Genomic DNA, 19,397 nt, shown 5'->3' on the forward strand with positions numbered 1-19,397 from the left:
CCAGGAGAGTACATAATATATTTTGTAAAAATTTGTAAATATAATATATTTCTTATTGTTATTATTATTATTAAAAAAAGGAGAGAAAAATGTTATAAAATAAGAAAAAAGTAGAATCCAACAAGAGAATAGTACAAAAGCAATGAGTTGTTGAAAATGAATTTTATGATGACGCCCCCTGACGTGATTCTCTCTGCACTACATAGGTGAGGTGAGGACTGAGGAGTTGGTGCCTCTTCCAAACAACCCCTTTTTTCTTTGTATCTCTGTGTGCGGTTACTTATACTGAGTGAGTGAGTGAGTGAGTGAGTGAGTGAGTGGTGATTCTATATAGCTCTAAGACAATAATAGCGATCTGTTTTGTTTTTTTTGGTAAATAACTGAGTGGTAAGTTTGAGTTACTTTCACCAACTGAATTGAATAATAGATAGTCCATCAATCTCAACCTCTCAACTACCAGTAGCAGAGGATTCTCACTGTTAGTTGGATAAAAGAGAAAGCCGTTTTTCTTGCTCACTCACTCTGTTGTTTCTCTGTGTCATGATTCTCTTTGTTTTGGTATCTTTGAGCGCAGCTTCATAATAATTCATTAGAAATGAAAGGTGGTGTCGTTCTAGTGGCTATTGCGGCTTCCATCGGTAATTTTCTACAAGGATGGGATAACGCTACTATTGCTGGTACTCACCTCTTTTCTTTTCTGCATATTCTGTTATTGTTTCTTTTCCCTTTTTTCTCTTCAAATGTTCATACGTTGTTGAGGCACAACCTCATTAAGAGATGACCCCCTTTTTGTTTAACTACAAAATTATAATGCCTCACACCAACCCATGATAATGGATCCTTCAGCTTTTCGTCCTCAAAAGTTGTCATGGTCATGGCCTGCCAGCCACTATATGATCTAGTCTGAAAAGAAAAGAAAAGAAAAGAAATCAGATATAGATCATTTAGCCTTGGTCCATAAGATTAAACCGGTTTAATTAGTTAGTATTCTATCATTGGAATCTGATCTAGCATGATATGGCATCTACCCTCTTTGTTTAATTTAGTAAGCAATTTGTTCCTAGTATTGTAAACCACTTTTATGACAAATTAGTTGTTTAGTTTTGAGCTTTATGATCAATTGCTTATCAGATCACTCATTCTTCCTGTTTGTTTGCAGGTGCTATTGTTTACATTAAGAAAGACCTTGCTTTGGGAACAGAAATGGAAGGACTTGTGGTGGCCATGTCCCTCATTGGAGCAACTGTAATCACAACATGCTCTGGTCCCATATCAGATTGGCTTGGTCGGCGACCAATGTTGATAATCTCATCAGTGCTTTATTTCTTGGGTGGTTTGGTCATGTTGTGGTCTCCTAATGTATATGTGTTATGCATAGGAAGGCTTCTTGATGGATTTGGGATTGGCCTTGCTGTTACTCTTGTCCCAGTCTATATATCTGAGACAGCCCCATCTGATATAAGGGGATCGTTGAATACACTTCCGCAGTTCAGTGGTTCTGGAGGCATGTTTTTATCATATTGTATGGTTTTTGGGATGTCATTGACTACCTCTCCTAGCTGGAAACTAATGCTTGGGATTCTCTCTATTCCTTCTCTCATCTATTTTGTATTAACAATATTTGTCTTGCCCGAGTCTCCTCGGTGGCTGGTGAGTAAAGGAAAGATGCTCCAGGCAAAAAAGGTTCTCCAAAGATTACGCGGCATGGAAGATGTGTCAGGTAATGTTACTATACCTAAAGCATCTTTCATCTATTCTTGAACAAGGACACTATCTGCTTATGTAATGTAGGATTCCTGTTTAGTTTATTTCAGACAAATGTTTAATTGTTGCACGAAATCACTAGTTATGATTCATCATGAGTTTAATCCTTTGTGATCTGATGTTGTATGTACTCAGTTGACATTTTGATTAAACTAGAGCATTTTTTGGGGACCTAAATGGCTGACACTTAATTATATATCTCCATCCTGCCACCCTCAGTTTGCAGCTCACTATAATCCTAGCTCTTTCAAAATTTTCACTCAAGACAGATTTACAAACATGGGAATCTGGGATAGGGTTTCTCTCCTCCAGAGAACATGTGCTAACTGCGTTTTTTATTATTAACAATGTGAAAAATGGAAGGTATCTCACACATTTTTATAATGCCAAGCAATGATTGTAAAAAGTCAACGCATCTGCAAGAGATAGTGAGGACTTGTTTACATATTTCCTGTATTATATCTGCTGTGCTTTTGATACCAAACTAGTTACTTGCTTATTATGAATATATATTGTAAAGTTGACGACTTTCGTTTTCCTGAAGCTCTGGATTTGTAATAGGGTTTAAATGGATGTTCCCCTTTGAGGATTCTGCCTTTTTGTTTTTTGTTATGTAAACAACGTTATAGGCAACACAACATGGCTGCTTTTACAGAAGCTATAAATTTTCACTTAAGAGAAAAAAAAAAAAAAAAAAAAACCCTCCCCTTCTATGTGCAGAATTCATAATGTACATGATAATGACCCGGTATGCTAAGGCAATCCATGCAAATACACTAGGTTGTACATGATTTTCAATTTTGAACTTTTTCATTGCATAAATTAGTTTGCAACTCTCACCCAATACTGTAATTTTTATATGCTATTACTATTATCAATTGTACCAATAGTTTATAGCTGGATACATTGTTGGTCACTTGGTATTATATTTCAGCTTGCTACCATCATGATCTCAGGAGATATTGATTGATGATTTGAAATCTTTGATATTGGTAGGGAACTTAAATTATCATAGGTAGGCAGCTTTCTATTGGGGACAAAAATGTTTCCATTGAGTTTTAATATTACGAAATTGAAATTTTCATTTCTTGATGGTTAGATATTAAAATAAGTGTGAACTGAAAATGTTGCTTTATATAAAATACGACATGTTAAATTATTATGTGCTGTAATTGCTTAATTATCTATAGTCTCGTGTGATTTGGATGTATATGCAATTCATTTCCTCACGTATTCTCTTAACTTGTTTTTTTGTTATGATACATCATTTTATGAATTTATAAATTCATACAGGCGAGATGGCATTGCTGGTTGAAGGTCTTGGTATTGGAGGTGATACATCTATAGAAGAGTACGTAATAGGCCCTGCTGATGATGAGGTAGCTGATGGTCATGAACAAACAACAGAGAAAGATAAAATCAGATTATATGGATCCCAAGCAGGCCTCTCATGGTTAGCAAAACCTGTCACTGGACAGAGTTCTATAGGCCTTGTGTCACGTCATGGAAGCATTGTCAACCAAAGCATGCCCCTCATGGATCCTCTTGTGACCCTCTTTGGTAGCGTTCATGAGAAGCTCCCTGATACAGGAAGCATGCGAAGCACTCTATTTCCAAATTTTGGAAGTATGTTCAGCACAGCTGAGCCTCATGTTAAAAATGAACAGTGGGATGAAGAGAGCCTACAAAGAGAAGGTGAGGACTACACATCAGATGCTGGTGGTGGAGACTCTGATGACAATTTGCATAGTCCTTTAATCTCGCGTCAAACAACAAGCCTTGAAAAGGATATGCCTCCTCCTTCCCATGGCAGTATCCTTAGCAGCATGAGGCGTCACAGTAGTCTCATGCAAGGGTCAGGCGAGCAAGTTAGTAGTACAGGCGTTGGTGGTGGCTGGCAGCTGGCATGGAAATGGTCTGATAAAGGTGAGGAAGGAAAAAAGGAAGGAGGGTTTAAAAGGATTTATTTGCATGAAGGAGTTCAAGGATCTCGACGTGGATCCCTTGTATCAATCCCTGGTGAAGGTGAATTTGTCCAGGCTGCTGCCTTGGTAAGCCAACCTGCTCTTTACTCTAAGGATCTTATTAATGAACAACCAGTTGGGCCTGCAATGGTTCACCCATCTGAGACTGCTTCAAAGGGACCAATTTGGAAAGCTCTTCTTGAACCTGGGGTTAAGCATGCATTGTTTGTTGGGATTGGAATACAAATACTTCAGCAGGTAATGTGTGGTTACTTTACTATTCATAATTATCTTCTCTATTGGTCTTGTTACTATTCATAATGGCTGTTACCATTCATCATTTTGACCATGCTTACTTTCACTTTCTGTTGTTTTTCTTTTCCTTTCTTTCCTTTCTGTGGGCGTGGGGAGGAGTGTGTTAGGAAGCAGAGAATTTTGATAGCAGTGGTTCTACCTAATCACTCGCAAACCTTAAATAGGCCTTCTGCGGTGAAGTATGCTTATGTTGTTACGTAGTGTTTATTATTCTAGCCCTTGAATGTTAAACCACTGATCTTGTAGTACTGCTTGCCATTGGCCAAGTAATTTACAAAGAACATATAAAGAGAGTTTTAATAATGATACTCATATTGAAAATTTCAGGTTGTAAAATATTAGCTGAAATAATCAGATCAGCATACTTAACCTGACTGGAGAGTAAGATGAGCGTTTTGGAATTCTTCGTTGATCTTTTCTTTTCTTTATTTAAGTTTGTATAACCTTACTCTTCCTAGCTGAATTTTCAGTTTGCTTTTCCAGTTTACTGCATCAATTTATTGGTTTACGTCTTCTTATCAATAACTAGCATCTAATTCTACATGTATGTGCAGTTTTCAGGGATAAATGGGGTTCTATATTACACACCTCAAATCCTTGAAGAGGCTGGTGTTGGAGTTCTTCTTTCAGATATAGGCATTGGCTCAGAGTCTGCATCATTCCTTATCAGTGCTTTCACAACCTTATTGATGCTTCCCTGTATAGGCTTAGCCATGAGGCTCATGGATGTCGCAGGCAGAAGGTATGCTCTTTTTCTTTTCTTTTTTTTTTCACCTGGTCTGTAGTTTTGTTGCTCGTTTTGAGGATCTCATCTCTTGCAAACATTTTGTAAAAGCTATTATACATATCTCCCTCGATTGATACCTCGTTCATTTAATTAGACATCGGTTTAGTGGATGGGGGAAAATATTCAAGTGTAATGTAGTTCCACATTGATTGGTAATGAGTTAAGTGAAATCCATACAAGTGGAAAGACCCATGGACCTAACGCCTTAAGGTTTTGGGTTGAGACATGATGTCAGACTTAGTTACTGTAGCCTTGACACACATGATAGTCCCTCACCATGGCTCCCCCTGACCCACCATTGAACCAACTTTTGTAACCTTTATGTGTTTCTAGTGTATTCTTTTTTACTTTTTATTTTCCTCTTGTACAACATAAGTAAAGCTGAAGTTTAACTAAAAAGGGAAGAGAACTTCCGTAGAATTTAGTATGTTCTGAATATTTAATACTCTGGATCTCACAGAAATTTAACCTTAAAAATTGTTTCCTTTGGTTACTTCAAAGATTAGTCAAGAAGTAAGAACACTATTGTTATCCAGACATTTGCATTCTGAAGAGTTTCTACTCAAACTAAGTTGTAAATGTTTCTTTTTGTTTTCTCCTTGAAAAAGCTACGGTTTTATTAGTATTTTCTTTTATTCATCTTGATTTGATGTCAATAATAAACTCCTTGAACTGCAGGCAGTTGCTACTTGTAACAATTCCGGTGCTGATAGTGTCACTGATTATTTTGGTCATTGGAAACATAGTAGATTTTGGCACTGTTGTCCATGCAGCAATCTCAACTATATGCGTCGTGGTTTATTTCTGCTGCTTTGTGTCAGCTTATGGACCAATTCCAAACATCCTGTGTTCAGAGATTTTTCCAACGAGGGTGCGTGGACTCTGCATTGCTATCTGTTCGTTAGTGTTCTGGATTGGAGACATCATTGTGACATACACGCTGCCTGTAATGCTCAGTTCTTTTGGACTCGCTGGTGTCTTCGGCGTTTATGCGGTTGTGTGTTTCATCTCGTGGATATTTGTGTTTTTGAAGGTTCCAGAGACAAAGGGCATGCCCCTTGAAGTCATCACTGAATTCTTTTCTGTTGGTGCAAGGCAGGCTACTTCTGCCAAGAATGAATGACTGAAATCTTTATATACATATGTCGTTTTGGTTTCTAAAGCCACCATCTCTAATCTTTATAGATTTTGCTTGTCATAAGTTTATTTGGAGCAGGATTTCTTCTGGTTCAAACATATGCTTGTATTATTCTTTAATATAAAATTTTGCATTTTAGAGTGGAAATAGCTTTCAGGATTATCGACTGAAAGTGCATGATAAAGCCTTTGATGCCAAGTTTGCCTTTTTCAATAATGAGCATTTAGAGTTTGCCTTGTTATAGGCGTGATTAAGATAGGTGCAATCTGCAATGTGGTGCAAATTCCAGAAATTAATTCCAGTACCATTCCTCTGCCTTTGACCATGGATTAATTAAACAGCTATCAGTGGTCAGACTCTATTGGCATGATACTCCAAAATTTATTCATTGATTAAGGAGATTTTGGATCAGGTCACCTTTATATTTAATGCGCATTTTTGTCTTAGTGGCCGGTGTTATTTAATAATAGTGGCACCGGCCAACGACACTTCCGGCATACTCTTTTCTTTTTTTCAATTTAGAGGGGACTATTTTTTTCTATTTAGAGGGGACTACTTCCCTCTAACAGCAACCTTTAGCTTTTACCAGATTTGGTTTCATTATTTTGACATCACCGATTTTACAACAAATCTTGATGGTTTCCACTAATGCTAATTCCGTGTCAACAAAAGAGCAAGTGCAACTTTATTTCCACCTATCCTAATTTATCACAGCTTCCCAACTTTTAGGGTCCTCTCATGCTTAATTTATTATTCTTATTGTTACCAACTGTAAAGGTTTTGAACTTTAAGAAAGTTAAAATGGGTAGGCAAGTTAGGCGTCAACGATGAACTTCTATAGTTCTATTACTTAAAATGGGCAGGCAAGTTAAAATGGGAATTCCTCTATCTATTAAATGCTAAAAATAAAATCAAAGTTAAGCTGATGTCATTTTATATATATGAATTCTTTCAGATTTAAACACAATTTCTTATTCTTTTTCATTACGGTGTGTTTGCGTCAACATATACAACATCGTAAAAACAGTCGCTTTAAAATTCTTATTCGTATTCCTGGCTAAACTGTTAGCCAGATATAAAGCGATGAGTTGGTTATTAGTTCTTAATTCATTAAATTCATATTATAGATTGATTTTTTTGAATTTAAAGCAACTAAGCATAGCAATTCTATCAAAATATCCAATGATTAATTGGATTTTTTTTATTCAATCTTATTTGTTATAGGTTGCAAAACAGGTAATCTAAATGATTTTTATGGGCAGTCAGATTGCCTTGTGAATAAGTTGGGTTCGGGGCAGGACGAAGTGTATAACTCCCCACAAAAAGACTTTACATAAATGATAAAATCCAAGGAAACAGCATACCTTGACAATAAGCAGAAATGAAATTATATCTACAGTCCTCACCTATACAATTTGACATATTTAGGGCTCCCCAATGGAATAGTACAAAATTTTTGGGCAAATTCAAATATATCATTTTAGCCCGCCTCAGAGCAATTTTAACTTGGAACAATATAGGCAAAAGCTGTGTGCAAACCTAAAGACTCGGATCTTCTTCAGATGATGATGCCCTCTCAAAGTGATTTGGGCCACTATCTAATTTAGGGGAGGGAGAATCACTCACTTGATTGTTTACAGAGCTCTTCTCAGCATGATCATTTAACCTGGCATGGGAGTTGAATGGTCTCTCAAAATCTTTAGCATTGTTAGGATCTATCACTAGTTTATTGGGTTTTTGCTCCTGCAAAATAAATAATACAGAATTTTTAAGTGGTGCACCAAATTAGGCAAAAGAACGTCAACATATGAATTACGAATTTTTTTATAAATAAAGTCAGCCAATTTCATGATATCAAGGATTTGAGTCACACAACCTGATGCGATTCTGTTCTAGGGTACTAGGGAGTTTTCTGAGAGAAATTGGAAAATGATTCCATAGAGGGAAAAGAACAGAAGTCAATGGCATTATTGAAGAAAGGATCTAAAGGTTACAAAAGACACTTCACTTTAGAAGCGAGGATCCCTTCACACTGAGAATTCTCAGTCAACACAAGAAAATGATCGATGCTAAAAAAAAGGAGGGTGAACCCCCTTTTATCCAAACATAAGCCCACAAACCTGACAGACTAACCTCCTTACAACTGACTAACTAACTCTCCTATTGACTATTGTTCGGGTCTCTGCAGCCTCTTGTATACTCTCCAAACTTTGGGTTTTTCCAAATTCCCTATGATTTTTTATTCGTAACACAACCAAAACACCAAAAATAGCCAGGTTAGTTCATGCTGGGAAAGAAACAAAACCTGGTTTGACTATTTGGCTGCATCTGGGAAATTTATGCCTGCCAAAATGTCATTCCGTTGTACTAAATATCCCAAAATCAGAGAGTATCTTTTTTTGTTTACTTATATATTGGATTTATGATGCAGTAAGAGGGTAAGACGAGTAGGATACATTGGTTGAATTGTAGTTGAATTTTGAAAACAAGATCTCTGTGAGTGTCAACTAAAATGCTAAACCCCAAAAACCTTAGGAATTAGGATAAAGACATGACAACATTAGCACAACAAATTATAAATCCATATCAAGCATAGGAGTATTGAATTTCCTTATTTTGATAAGGCTTACATTTTGTAGGGCCTCAAGCTTTTTCTGCAGGGCTTCATGCTCAGCTTGAATACGGAAAGGAACTCCATGCTTTTGATACACATTGTTTTGTGCCAAGTCCTCATCAAGATCAGTAGCAGTAGTTGCAAAGGGATGATTTGCAGGAATCCAACGGATTGTATCTGGATCAACATCCTGAGGAACTAAGTCCCCTTCTTTAAGAAACATGGTTGGCCGCTTCCACTGGTATGCACGCGATCTCCTTTTCTGGTGAATGGCCTGTTGCTCTTGAGTAAGAGTGACGGGGGCTAAGCGATAAACTTTTCCACACATCTCAACAGTTGAGTTGCCTTTGCCAACCTTGACCAAGGGATTATTGAATGGATCTTCATACTTGAGAGGCCTTGATCTGAAAATATGCATACAAAAAAATGTAGATAGACAAATAGGGGGGATCATCATTGTTACTACCTAGTCATACGGCGACAACACTAACCATTGTGACGAGGCTCCCATTCTATAATGCATATTATTATTGTATATGAGTATATCTATATTAGGCAGATAGATAATGGTGAGTGAAAAGGGAAAAACATATGGCATTGAAGGAACAAGCATGAAAGTGGGTATGGATTGAAATCATACATGCCTCTTCTATCCGATTTCAGTTGGCCACGTCTAACGAGATCAGCAACGGAACCAGGGCGACCCTTTTTTTTTCTGGACAGAACCCTCACCGCTGCAACCAAAACAACAACCGCAACACACACCCAAACCGGAAAATTGACTCCACCGTTTCGATTCAACTACAAAACAAAAGGAGTAAAAAAACAAAAACCTTTAAACATTAATAAAAACAAAAAACAAAAACAAATTAGAGTATGAAATGAAACCCTACAAGCATGGGCATGGAACCAGCAACTTGATGATGAAATTTGGCAAAGGCGTCTTGTTTGAGTTGTTGGGTGCGGGTGGCTACAACAGAGCACCATTTTGAGATCCCATTTCTGATACGAATGCGATGTCTATAGGTACTAGTTGCAGTGCTAATCGAAGGGCAATGCTTAGACTACATTTTCAAGTTTCAACATTCATTCATTCATTAATTACAATCATAATCATGACCACTACTATCAAGCTGAGTTAAGTACAAACTTACGCCAACAGAAAGCGCGCGAAAGTGGAGTGACCAGATTGACGCCATGGTCACAATTCACAGCTCAATTCGCACTATACCCAATTCAATTTAAGGTTTCTCCTTCCATTGCTCGCTCCTCCAACTCAATTTCAAGGTTAGGGCTACCAATATTTTTCTAAGAGAAAATTTTCCAATGTTCTCGAATTCAGTTTGAAGATTGGATTCGTGCCGCAATGTTAGCGCGTCACAAGGTTGCGACTTGGATTGGATTCCTTCCGGTCGTATCTTTGATGAAGTTTTAATCTGAAACTGCCTCCATAGACGACATGTCGTTTAACGTTGCATTCAACCTTTTTTTTTTTTTTAATATCCATATTCTTGAAAACAACGGTTAACTCTATTTATATTTTTCATATTACTTTTTGGGATAGGATACGTTCACAAACTTTTTTTGCAAATTATACTAAGTACGACCAGTTGTACTCTGTATTAAAGTATGAACGATCGTACTTATTGTAGTTTGTAAACAAAAAAATTTGTAAATATAACATGCCCCAAACTTTTTAATCAAAATAACTACAAGTATAAAATAATTATATTTTTTATTGACATTGTTATATTATAAAAGCAATTATTCAATCGGAAATTATAAAAAATGAAGAAGAAGAAACCGGTTAATTATTTTAATATTTTGAATTTTTTTTATTCAGAATGTGAAAAGATTTATCTTATAATAAATCATGCAATCTCAGTTGGAAAATAGTCACAAAATTTTACTTTATATCAATATTTATAGAGTAATTATTTTCAAGCAAAGTAAATTAATTTGTTTTATATTTTTAAAATTACTGAGTTTAGCTCTTAAGTAGTAAATAGCATCGTGTCAGTTATATATAGACGTATATAAACCATACCTAATGTAATAATGTATTTGCGAAAAAAATTATAACATTGTTCAAGGCTCCAAAATCATATTTATGGAATAGTAATTTTGTATGACGAGAATAAAATGGGAAAGAACTAGAATGGATCAATGACTTTCGTAATGCATAGTTAATAAATTTATTATTTGATTAGTAAAAAGAAAATATGAACTATATATAGTTTTAAATATATTTTAAATGAGATAAATATCTCTCGTAAAAAAATTGAAAAACAATGTTCAAGTTTTTCTAATAATTCAATAACAATAAAATATATGAAGCGTACACATACACACACAATATTGATACTAGTTTTATTGTCGATGGGATTTTGAATTTAGCAAAGAGTAATCATTGTGGTGGATCCAAAATTCTTTATTTATTTATGCATATTTAGGGGCTGCACTTCGAGCGCGGCAAATCCAAAAAAAAATTTGAAGAAAATTTTAAAAATATTAAAAACAAAAGAATATAAATAAGTGGTTCCTATAAAATTTTTGGATACTTAACAAATATTACGGGACCTAATTTAATCTTATAGAAAAAAAAGTTGATTTGTAATTTTTTTGAAATTTAAAATAGCCCATGTTAGTCATTTTGAGAGACTAACGTGGACCTTCTTTAAATTTCATAGGGATCATGATTTCGACAAACTGAACTTATTTTGAAATTCAGAGAGATCACAAGTCGAATTTTTTTTTAAAGTGATGAAATTAGACCCCATAATTTTTATTGACAACCTAAACGATAATTTATTTATTTTTTTCAATAATTTGTATATGCACTTGCACACAATGGCACAAGTGCTGATCCGCCTCTTGATATGTGAAATTACTGAAGATATGTCGATAAAAAAGAAAAAAGAAGAAAAAAAATCTCATTTTATAAACCTAATGCTCACTCTACGAGGATGAATGGATTCTATTATCCATTTTTATTGTCGTGGAATGGACGTGAAATTATATTGATGTGTTTTTTTTTTTTTTTTTGCGGTAAACATATTGTTGTTCTTTTCCTAAACAAGCAGATGTGGAAATCTATCATTCCATAAAATAAGTATATAATTTTTTTTTTAGTAAATAAATAAGTATACATTTAATTTAACATTCCCGCCTACTTAATCGTCACATTAGTATTTATTATTTTTTTGAAAAAAATGAAAAAAATAAATAAAGCACTTACCGGATGCGTATGAAGTAGGTTCTTGTTTTCCTACGGCGGCTGTATTCTATATTGTGTATTGAACGACACCCAGGAAAAAGGAACATACGAATGGTTTTGATTAAAATAGTACTAAAAAATAAAAAATGAAGTAACAAAATGTGTGGTTATGAATAATGGAATTGGAACATCTAGTTAGGGGAAAGGCAATAAAGAAACCTTGGGACGGAATCACTTTGGCTAGCAACTTATTCTATGATATCTCGCGTCTTATAATTAATTTTACGCACCATTTTTCGTTCTAATTCTCTAAAAAATTTATTGCAAGTGGGATATCGTCTTTTTGTTACCATCATTGGATTTTGATATGGACAAGTTTGATTCCTTCCAGAATTAAATCGCACCCACCTCCACACCAAAATAAAAAATAAAAAATCGCACCCACCCATCGCTTTATATGGCACTACATTCCTTTTAATACTCATCTTGCAACTTATATTTTCCATTTATGGCTCTGCGTTTGGTTGATACTCATCTTTCAACTTATATTCCGTATTTTTGTAAGCTAATATGTGGGAATATCTCTTTTAAGACTGTAGATCGTTTATTGGATTGAATAAGCATGAAATCTCCATTTTGCAAACGAAAAACGTAAATACAATGCGAGGAGATTTTAAAAATTTTCTAATTGTGTGATTTGGAAAAGAAAAAAAAAAAAATTCTACAATATACACAATTATGCTCCGATAAATTTATGAAGTTAAAGATAACATTAAGACAGATAAATCAAAGGGTCCATGATATGTTCATAATGGATGGGTCAAGTGGTAATCAGTCTTAAATTCAGCAATTGAAAGACTTTTACAATGTCAGCACTTAAGAAATTGAATTTGTGAGAGAATGCTTGCGAAGACAGTAAAGGACATGAAAAAAGTTTATAAAATTAAAAATTCATGTCTAATTCAATTACGGAATAATTAAATCATCTAAAATTCTACACGATATGTATAAAATAAAGGAAATGGACTTTGAGATTATGTTGTATAAAATCCTAGATCATGTTCGTAAGGGGGAAAAAAGTCATATAAATTTTCTCATTGACTTGGATCCTCACTGTTAGCGGTATAAATTGGCTAAGTCGGCCTACAAGGGCCTATGGCCTAGCTTATATTAGGTCAGACTTAGTCTGTTACAAATAGTAAAATAGAACAGGCCTAGACTTTTAAAAAACCTATTTAGAAAATAGGCCATAGACTTTTTTTGTACATATCGAGCCTATAAAACTACAGGCCGACCTATATCATATTATTTATTTTAAATAAAATTATTATTTTAATAAATTCGAATAATAAAGTAATATTATTTTAATTATTATTTTAAGAATTCGTTTTTTCTACCGTCAATGCAGATAACTTATTTACATTGAGCCCAAAACGACGTCGTTTTGAAGGGGAAACCAAGATATTTTTGTAATTATAATTTATTTCTGAGTTATAATAGTCTTTGTCATTATAATTTTTTAATTTTTCAACCCAAAACGACATTGTTTTGAGAGCGAATGTAGATAACTTCTCTTTACATTCACTGTAGAAATATTAAAGCCTTCTCTCTAACAGGCCTAGACCAAGGCTTTTATGTTTTAAATATAGGTCAGATCAAACTTGTAATTTGGGGCATACACAGGCTAACAGGTCAGGTCAGACCAATATTTTTTACACAGACTTTGCCTATTTTAAGTCAAAGCCTAATCTAGCCTAGCCTATTTACACCCTTACTCACTGTAATTTACCAACCTCGCGAGCAGCTATACTGAAAAGTTGTGACCTTAAAATAAGCATAGAAGTAAAATGTTAAAAATCGAAACGTGCGAAGACCGGGTAAACTTCGGGACATTGACCATAATAACACGCTTGTGACTAAAAAATATCGATATGCAACGTTCCAATGAAATTTTGTCAAAATGTTATGTTACATTCTCGCTACGTTACCGAGCGAGAATGGACTGGACACGTGGCAGCGTCTGCATGGGCAGTCATTCTCGCTGCGCAGCCCAGCAAGAATGACAAAAGTACAGGCATTCTCGCTGGCCACCTGAACGATTTTTGTGGAGAATGCCTTTACTTTTGTCATATGTCAGCACCTTGCCATTCTTACTAGGCTGCTGAGCGAGAATAGTTGTCTATGCAAATGCTGAAACGTATCCAGTCCATTCTCGTTGGGTGGTATAACGAGGATATGACGTGACATTTTGACAAAATTTAATTAGAACACGTATAACTACTATTTATAAGACTGACATATTGAGCAATGTTTCGTTGAACTTCATCGTGAATAAACTATTATTAATTGATTTGGATGAAATAATAATGCAATCACTCACCATGCCGCTTATCATTATGTGGCTAGTATTAAATGCAATGAAAAGTCAACTGAAACGTGTGTTTGGTATGGCAGTGCTCAAGTCAATGCAGCACCGAAATGCCACAAAAGAATTTTTCTTGTTTGAGAGATTGACTTTTGGCTCTGTCATGAGTCACTCAAGTTGATGATGGCCTTTCATTTACGAGAGAGGTGTCTTCTACAATCACGAAATTGTGAGCTGTGATGGTCGGCTTTTTAATCTATAGTCTTTATTTAATAATTAATTATTAAATTGATTTTAATTATAAATTATTTTAAAAATTTAATCTTTTCAGAAAATATAACATCAACCTACTCTTGTTTGACAGTTGAATATCAAGCCTACCTGGATATTTTCTTTTTTACCCGAGTATTTTTTAAAAAATTTATCATATTCGAATAGGAAGAAGAATATCCAATTATATTTCATAGATCTAAAAAAATGATTGAATTATTTTCCTGAACAAAGAGAGACTACCTGGGTAAATATGTTCTGTCAATTGTATCTACTTCAAGCTACGAGCCGTATTTGCGAGAGAATAGTCAACTTGCTCACAGTACATAGACAGCAAATACAATATGGACCTACTGTTTGTGGAAACTAAAACAACTCAAACTTTTCTTCTCTTGTTTCCCTTTTTCTTATACAAGAATATAGCTTCAAATTAGTTCCACAATGAGAGTTGTTATTGTCACAGGAACAAACCAATTTTTCATTGAAGTAGGCACTCAAGAAACAGTAGTTGAAATCAAAAGAAAAATAGAACAAATCCATGGTGTTACAATGGCTTCACAAATCGTAACAATTTCAGGGTGGGAACTAGTGGATGGTTTAGACATGGAAGATTACCCAATAGTCACTGAAGGAACAAAAGTTGAACTCACAATCATCAAACCAGTGGAGTCACATACTAATCATCCTAACAAAATGCAAATTACAGTAAAATTTCAGCTAGACAGATTAACATAGAGGTGGACATTCTAGTATCTGTTCGTAGCTTGAAGGAAATAGCACACCCATCAAAAGAATGACACTTTTCTTTTTAGGAAAAGAATTGGATGAAGATTTTAGAAATATGAATGAGTATGGCATACGTGAACCATGCATATTTACCCGGGTAGCTGTCTTCCTATCAGGGTAAATAATTCAAGCATTTCTCTTTTTTTTTTTGGAAATATACCTGGGTATTCTCCTCCCTATCCGGGTAGGGTAAAATTTTCAAAAAATACCTGAGAAAGAAGGGATATCCAGGTAGGCTTGATGGTCAACGGTCAAATAGGTGTTATATTTTCTGGAGAGGTTAAATTTTTGAAATAATTTATAATTAAGGTCAATTTGATAATTAATTATTAAATAAGGACTAGAGTGGTAAAAAGCCATGCCATCTTTGAAAGTTCCCTTGTTGACTCCCCATGTCAAAGTGCCGTGAGGGCAAAGCCACCACAATAATCCCAATCATATCAATAACCCTCAAGGTTGAAGTAAAGATATGTACTCATGCATATGGGGAATAAAATTAGTAATCGATCTACTACTATTAAGAAAATTGTCTCTTAAACTCACAATTTCCACATGTACTGGCTATGTTGTTTAAAATAAGGGTTTTATTAATCTCATTTTAAAGGAGATAAATTATCTCATATTATAAAGATAAATTTATAGGCTTCATCACCTGGAAAAAAAAAAGATAACACAATTATAGAAGGGTGTGTACAAGAAAAAACTTATCTTATGTAACTGAGAATCTCTTAAAATAAATGGACAATATATTGTTATTTATTTTTTACAGTTGTTGAAATTTGATTTAATTAATCCAAATTCAAGAGAAGCGTAACCAGACACGACCTCGTCCACATTAGGAACAGTGACCAAAATGTCACTGTTCATCAACTTTTTTATCTAAATGTCACGTGAACAGTGTTATTTTCCAATCTGCCACGGGGGCAAGTTCGCTACCCGGTGTAGCGAACACGGTTTGCTGACGTGTCACGTTTCTAGTGAACACCAACTTGATTTTAACTAAGTTCGCCTACATGGTAGGCGACCTTCATTTTTTTATTATTATTTTTTTAAAATTTGATACTTGTTATCCATTAAAAATGTGACACGTCAGCAAATCGAGTTTGCTACACAGGGTAGCGAACTTGCCTCCGTAGCATATTGAGAAATAACACTGTTCGCGTAGCATTTAGATAAAAAAGTTGATAAACAGTATCATTTTGGTCAGTGTTCCTCCACATTACTCAACAAACAAGAGGGACTTTTTTGCGCCTTAGTATTTCATATATTTTAAAAATAAAACAGTAGCATAATTAATTTCATTGAAATAAAGGAGATTAAAGAGAACAGAAAAAAAATATCTTTTCATTTCAACTGCAATATTATATGTATAAAAAGAATTCACTTATTTTAGCAGTAAATTATAGACGTTTATACTACTTAATAATTTATTGTAAAATATATATCAATGATCATACATATATAGACATTCATAAATACATAATTTTATAATTGATATTGGCTTATATTTTAATAAATGTACGTTAAAATAAAATTATGTAATAAAATATTAACTAATTATAAAATTAATTTATTCAATAAAAAATCCAAACTAATAACCTAGATAAATGAAATTTAGCATTCGTAAAAAGTTATCAAATGATACATGTAAGCCATGACTAATTTCTAAAATAAATTATTCTCCCTCACATATGTGCATACAAAATGGACAATAAAACAAATTTAATGTTAAATTTTTTTCAGTAAATTCAAATCAAGTTTAAGAATTTGTGATAATCAAACTTATTAAATAATTAAATAATAACATTAAATTATCTTAAATTAAAATTAAATCAAATCATAAGTGTAAATTTGAAATATCATTTACTTAAAAAAAAACTACCATTCTCTTTTTGCAATTCTTTTGCACAGAGATATAATAAATGGGAAATGTACTCCCTTTTTATGGGAGAATTTTATTTTTACATCAACCAATTACAATTATGTCTTATTTGCAAGACATATAGTTGTAATTTTATTTTATTTTTTCTCTCATCAAAAGACTATCAGCTGACGTGAAAGATAGAGAAATTATTACAATTATATCTTATTAGTAAGATATAGTTGTAATTAATTGCTGCATAAAATCTCTTTTGCAATAAAAGAAGAAGTTGGGGATCCACAATAAATTAATAGAAAATATTTGACATCCGAGACTACCACTAATACTACTATCACATTATTTCACTCGTTATTTAATAAGAAAATGATACTCGTAGTATTACAAAAAAAAAAAAAAAAATTGATACTGGTATACCAATTTTCTTTGCTATATATTTTTACATTAATAATATTATACAATTACTTTTTTGGCAATAAAATTATATTATTTAGTTATTTAATTCATATGCATAACATTATTGCTTTGTCAAAATCATTTCTCTTTGAAATTAGTGGGATTCCTTCGATAGCTAGCTGCCTAGCACACGGCACACCACTCGGTCATAATCATATACTAATGCTGTAAGTTAAACAAGATTAAGCTTTTTGATGGGTCCCATTACCATCCCAATTTTCTTTCCAACTTTAATGGTCCCCACACGTCCACCCCTTTCCGAACGTAATATCATATTGGACCACAGCCCCACTGAAGAGTCCAGATTCTCAATGAGTAGTAAATAATTAGTTACCTCAGAATCATTTCATTTCTTTTCCCTCTTTAACTAACCCGCTTTGTACACATAACCCTTTTTAAAGTTTTTATGGTGTGGACAAATCGAGACTGCTCATGGTTATCGATAAAAACTGAATCCAAAACGTTTATTCTCTCTAATGATCACAAAACTTCAAAACAAGATGCAATATGATTCTCCCCTTTCTCGTAGTCACAACACAAAGGTCTATGCTGATGAAAGTGATCAGGATCAGGATCTAGCCAGAGCAAAATTAAACCATAAAAACAAAGTTGTAAATATGAATTAACAATCAAATTCAAGGCCATTGAGCTAGCTTGATCATGAAAGAGAAAATAATGGTTGCAATTGCAGAGAATCAGATTTGACACAATTGACTCGAGAGAGTACAAATACAATAATACAACTGCTAATTACAATCCTAACCATGTGCTGCAAACTCTAATTAACAAATCCCTACACATAACTAGTATTCCATATTATACATATTATATTATATAAACAATATTAGAAAAAGAAAAAGGATCGAGTAATTTCAGTTAATATTAACTGAAACCAGAAGCTGAAGCTATGGCAAGAATCGATTGGCATCGTCCTTGAATATGGCCTCTGAATCCGGTGGCGGCGCGTTGCTCGAGTTCCCAGGGGGAGAGATCCCGCCGCACTTGTCACACCTCGAAACCACCAGTATCTGACGGCACGACGGGCATGACGAATGCGATCTGAGCCACGCGTCGATGCAGGACACGTGGAACCCATGGCCGCACTGAGGCAGCACTCGGATTTCGTCTCCGGCGGCGAACTCGGTCAGACAGATCGCGCAATCGGAGAATTTTACTGCGGATTCGGATGTCGCGGTGAGCTTCGGAAGAGAGCGCAGAACCTTCTTCTTGACGCCTTTGTTTGCGGCGGCAGGAGGAGGAGGAGGCTGCGCAGCGGAGGTGGAGAAGAAACGTAAGCGGCGGAGACAGGCGCAGCGTGAGACGGCGACGAGACCAAGAACACAGATGAGAGCGCAGAGAAGAGCGGCGAGGATGACGACGAAGTCAGAGTCAACGACGGTGGAATCAGGTGAGTCGGAGGACGAGTTGCGCTCGCCTAAAAGTCTCAAGGGACGAGTCATGTGATGGTTGTTGTTTGCTTCTCTTTTCAGAAATGAAATTTTTTTGTGCGTGTTTAACGTTTTAGCTTTGCGTTGGAGTAAATAAGCACTATAAATAAGCACTACTGCACTGCACCTCACTCCACTGCACCTCTTGCCTCTTTATATCCCCTTCTAAATATTGTTATTCATACTAGTCATCTTGCACTTCTTTTTTTCTTTTCTTTTCTTTTTGGCCGTAATAATAGCGGCAGTCAACAACTTTATTTGCAATTTCATTAGGACATTGACATTCTGTAGATTAGTGGGAAAAGATTGAAAAAATTAAGAATTTTTTTTAAAAAATTCTCACTGTTGATGAGATTGTAATACAATGTTGGAAAGTGATAGGTAAAGATAAACA

At 34.6% G+C, this 19,397-nt stretch overlaps 3 protein-coding genes across 4 annotated transcripts; 1 reads left to right on the forward strand and 2 right to left on the reverse strand.

Annotated features, from left to right (window-relative positions):
• The first annotated feature begins 306 nt into the window (after positions 1-306).
• LOC133315218 (monosaccharide-sensing protein 2-like) lies at positions 307-6,134 on the forward strand. Of its 2 annotated transcripts, none has more exons than XM_061516796.1 (5): positions 307-677; positions 1,160-1,720; positions 3,058-3,986; positions 4,598-4,761; positions 5,509-6,134. In XM_061516796.1, the coding sequence occupies exons 1-5, from the start codon at positions 596-598 to the stop codon at positions 5,951-5,953; spliced, it is 2,181 nt and encodes a 726-aa protein (XP_061372780.1). In that variant the 5' UTR covers positions 307-595; the 3' UTR covers positions 5,954-6,134. The 2 variants fall into 2 exon arrangements, with proteins under 2 accessions (XP_061372780.1, XP_061372779.1); XM_061516795.1 differs by having other exon boundaries at positions 308-677; positions 4,598-4,785.
• Positions 6,135-7,216: 1,082 nt separating this feature from the next.
• On the reverse strand, positions 7,217-9,970 carry LOC133315257 (protein MULTIPLE CHLOROPLAST DIVISION SITE 1). Its single transcript, XM_061516849.1, has 5 exons — positions 9,737-9,970; positions 9,476-9,646; positions 9,223-9,383; positions 8,599-8,986; positions 7,217-7,711 (listed from the first exon to the last, which is right to left on the reverse strand). The coding sequence occupies exons 1-5, from the start codon at positions 9,779-9,781 to the stop codon at positions 7,508-7,510; spliced, it is 969 nt and encodes a 322-aa protein (XP_061372833.1). The 5' UTR covers positions 9,782-9,970; the 3' UTR covers positions 7,217-7,507.
• An 8,244-nt stretch (positions 9,971-18,214) lies between these two features.
• LOC133315259 (RING-H2 finger protein ATL8-like) lies at positions 18,215-19,220 on the reverse strand. The gene has a single exon (XM_061516851.1). The coding sequence runs from the start codon at positions 19,013-19,015 to the stop codon at positions 18,461-18,463; it is 555 nt and encodes a 184-aa protein (XP_061372835.1). The 5' UTR covers positions 19,016-19,220; the 3' UTR covers positions 18,215-18,460.
• Positions 19,221-19,397: the final 177 nt, after the last annotated feature.

This window comes from Gastrolobium bilobum, unplaced genomic scaffold (assembly GCF_033153095.1).
Source record: "Gastrolobium bilobum isolate Gb01-03AN ecotype WA unplaced genomic scaffold, APGP_CSIRO_Gbil_v1 utg5152, whole genome shotgun sequence".
Lineage (NCBI taxonomy): Eukaryota > Viridiplantae > Streptophyta > Magnoliopsida > Fabales > Fabaceae > Gastrolobium > Gastrolobium bilobum.

Coding starts and splice junctions, on each gene's coding strand:
- LOC133315218 (XM_061516795.1), top strand. CDS start 596: ATGAAAGGTGGTGTCGTTCTAGTGGCTATTGCGGCTTCCATCGGTAAT. Junction 678..1,159: donor GGATAACGCTACTATTGCTG/GTACTCACCTCT, acceptor GTTTGTTTGCAG/GTGCTATTGTTTACATTAAG. Junction 1,721..3,057: donor CGGCATGGAAGATGTGTCAG/GTAATGTTACTA, acceptor AAATTCATACAG/GCGAGATGGCATTGCTGGTT.
- LOC133315257 (XM_061516849.1), bottom strand. CDS start 9,781: ATGGCGTCAATCTGGTCACTCCACTTTCGCGCGCTTTCTGTTGGC. Junction 9,384..9,475: donor CTGGTTCCATGCCCATGCTT/GTAGGGTTTCAT, acceptor TTTGTTTTGTAG/TTGAATCGAAACGGTGGAGT. Junction 7,712..8,598: donor AGCTTGAGGCCCTACAAAAT/GTAAGCCTTATC, acceptor TTTATTTTGCAG/GAGCAAAAACCCAATAAACT.
- LOC133315259 (XM_061516851.1), bottom strand. CDS start 19,015: ATGACTCGTCCCTTGAGACTTTTAGGCGAGCGCAACTCGTCCTCCGAC.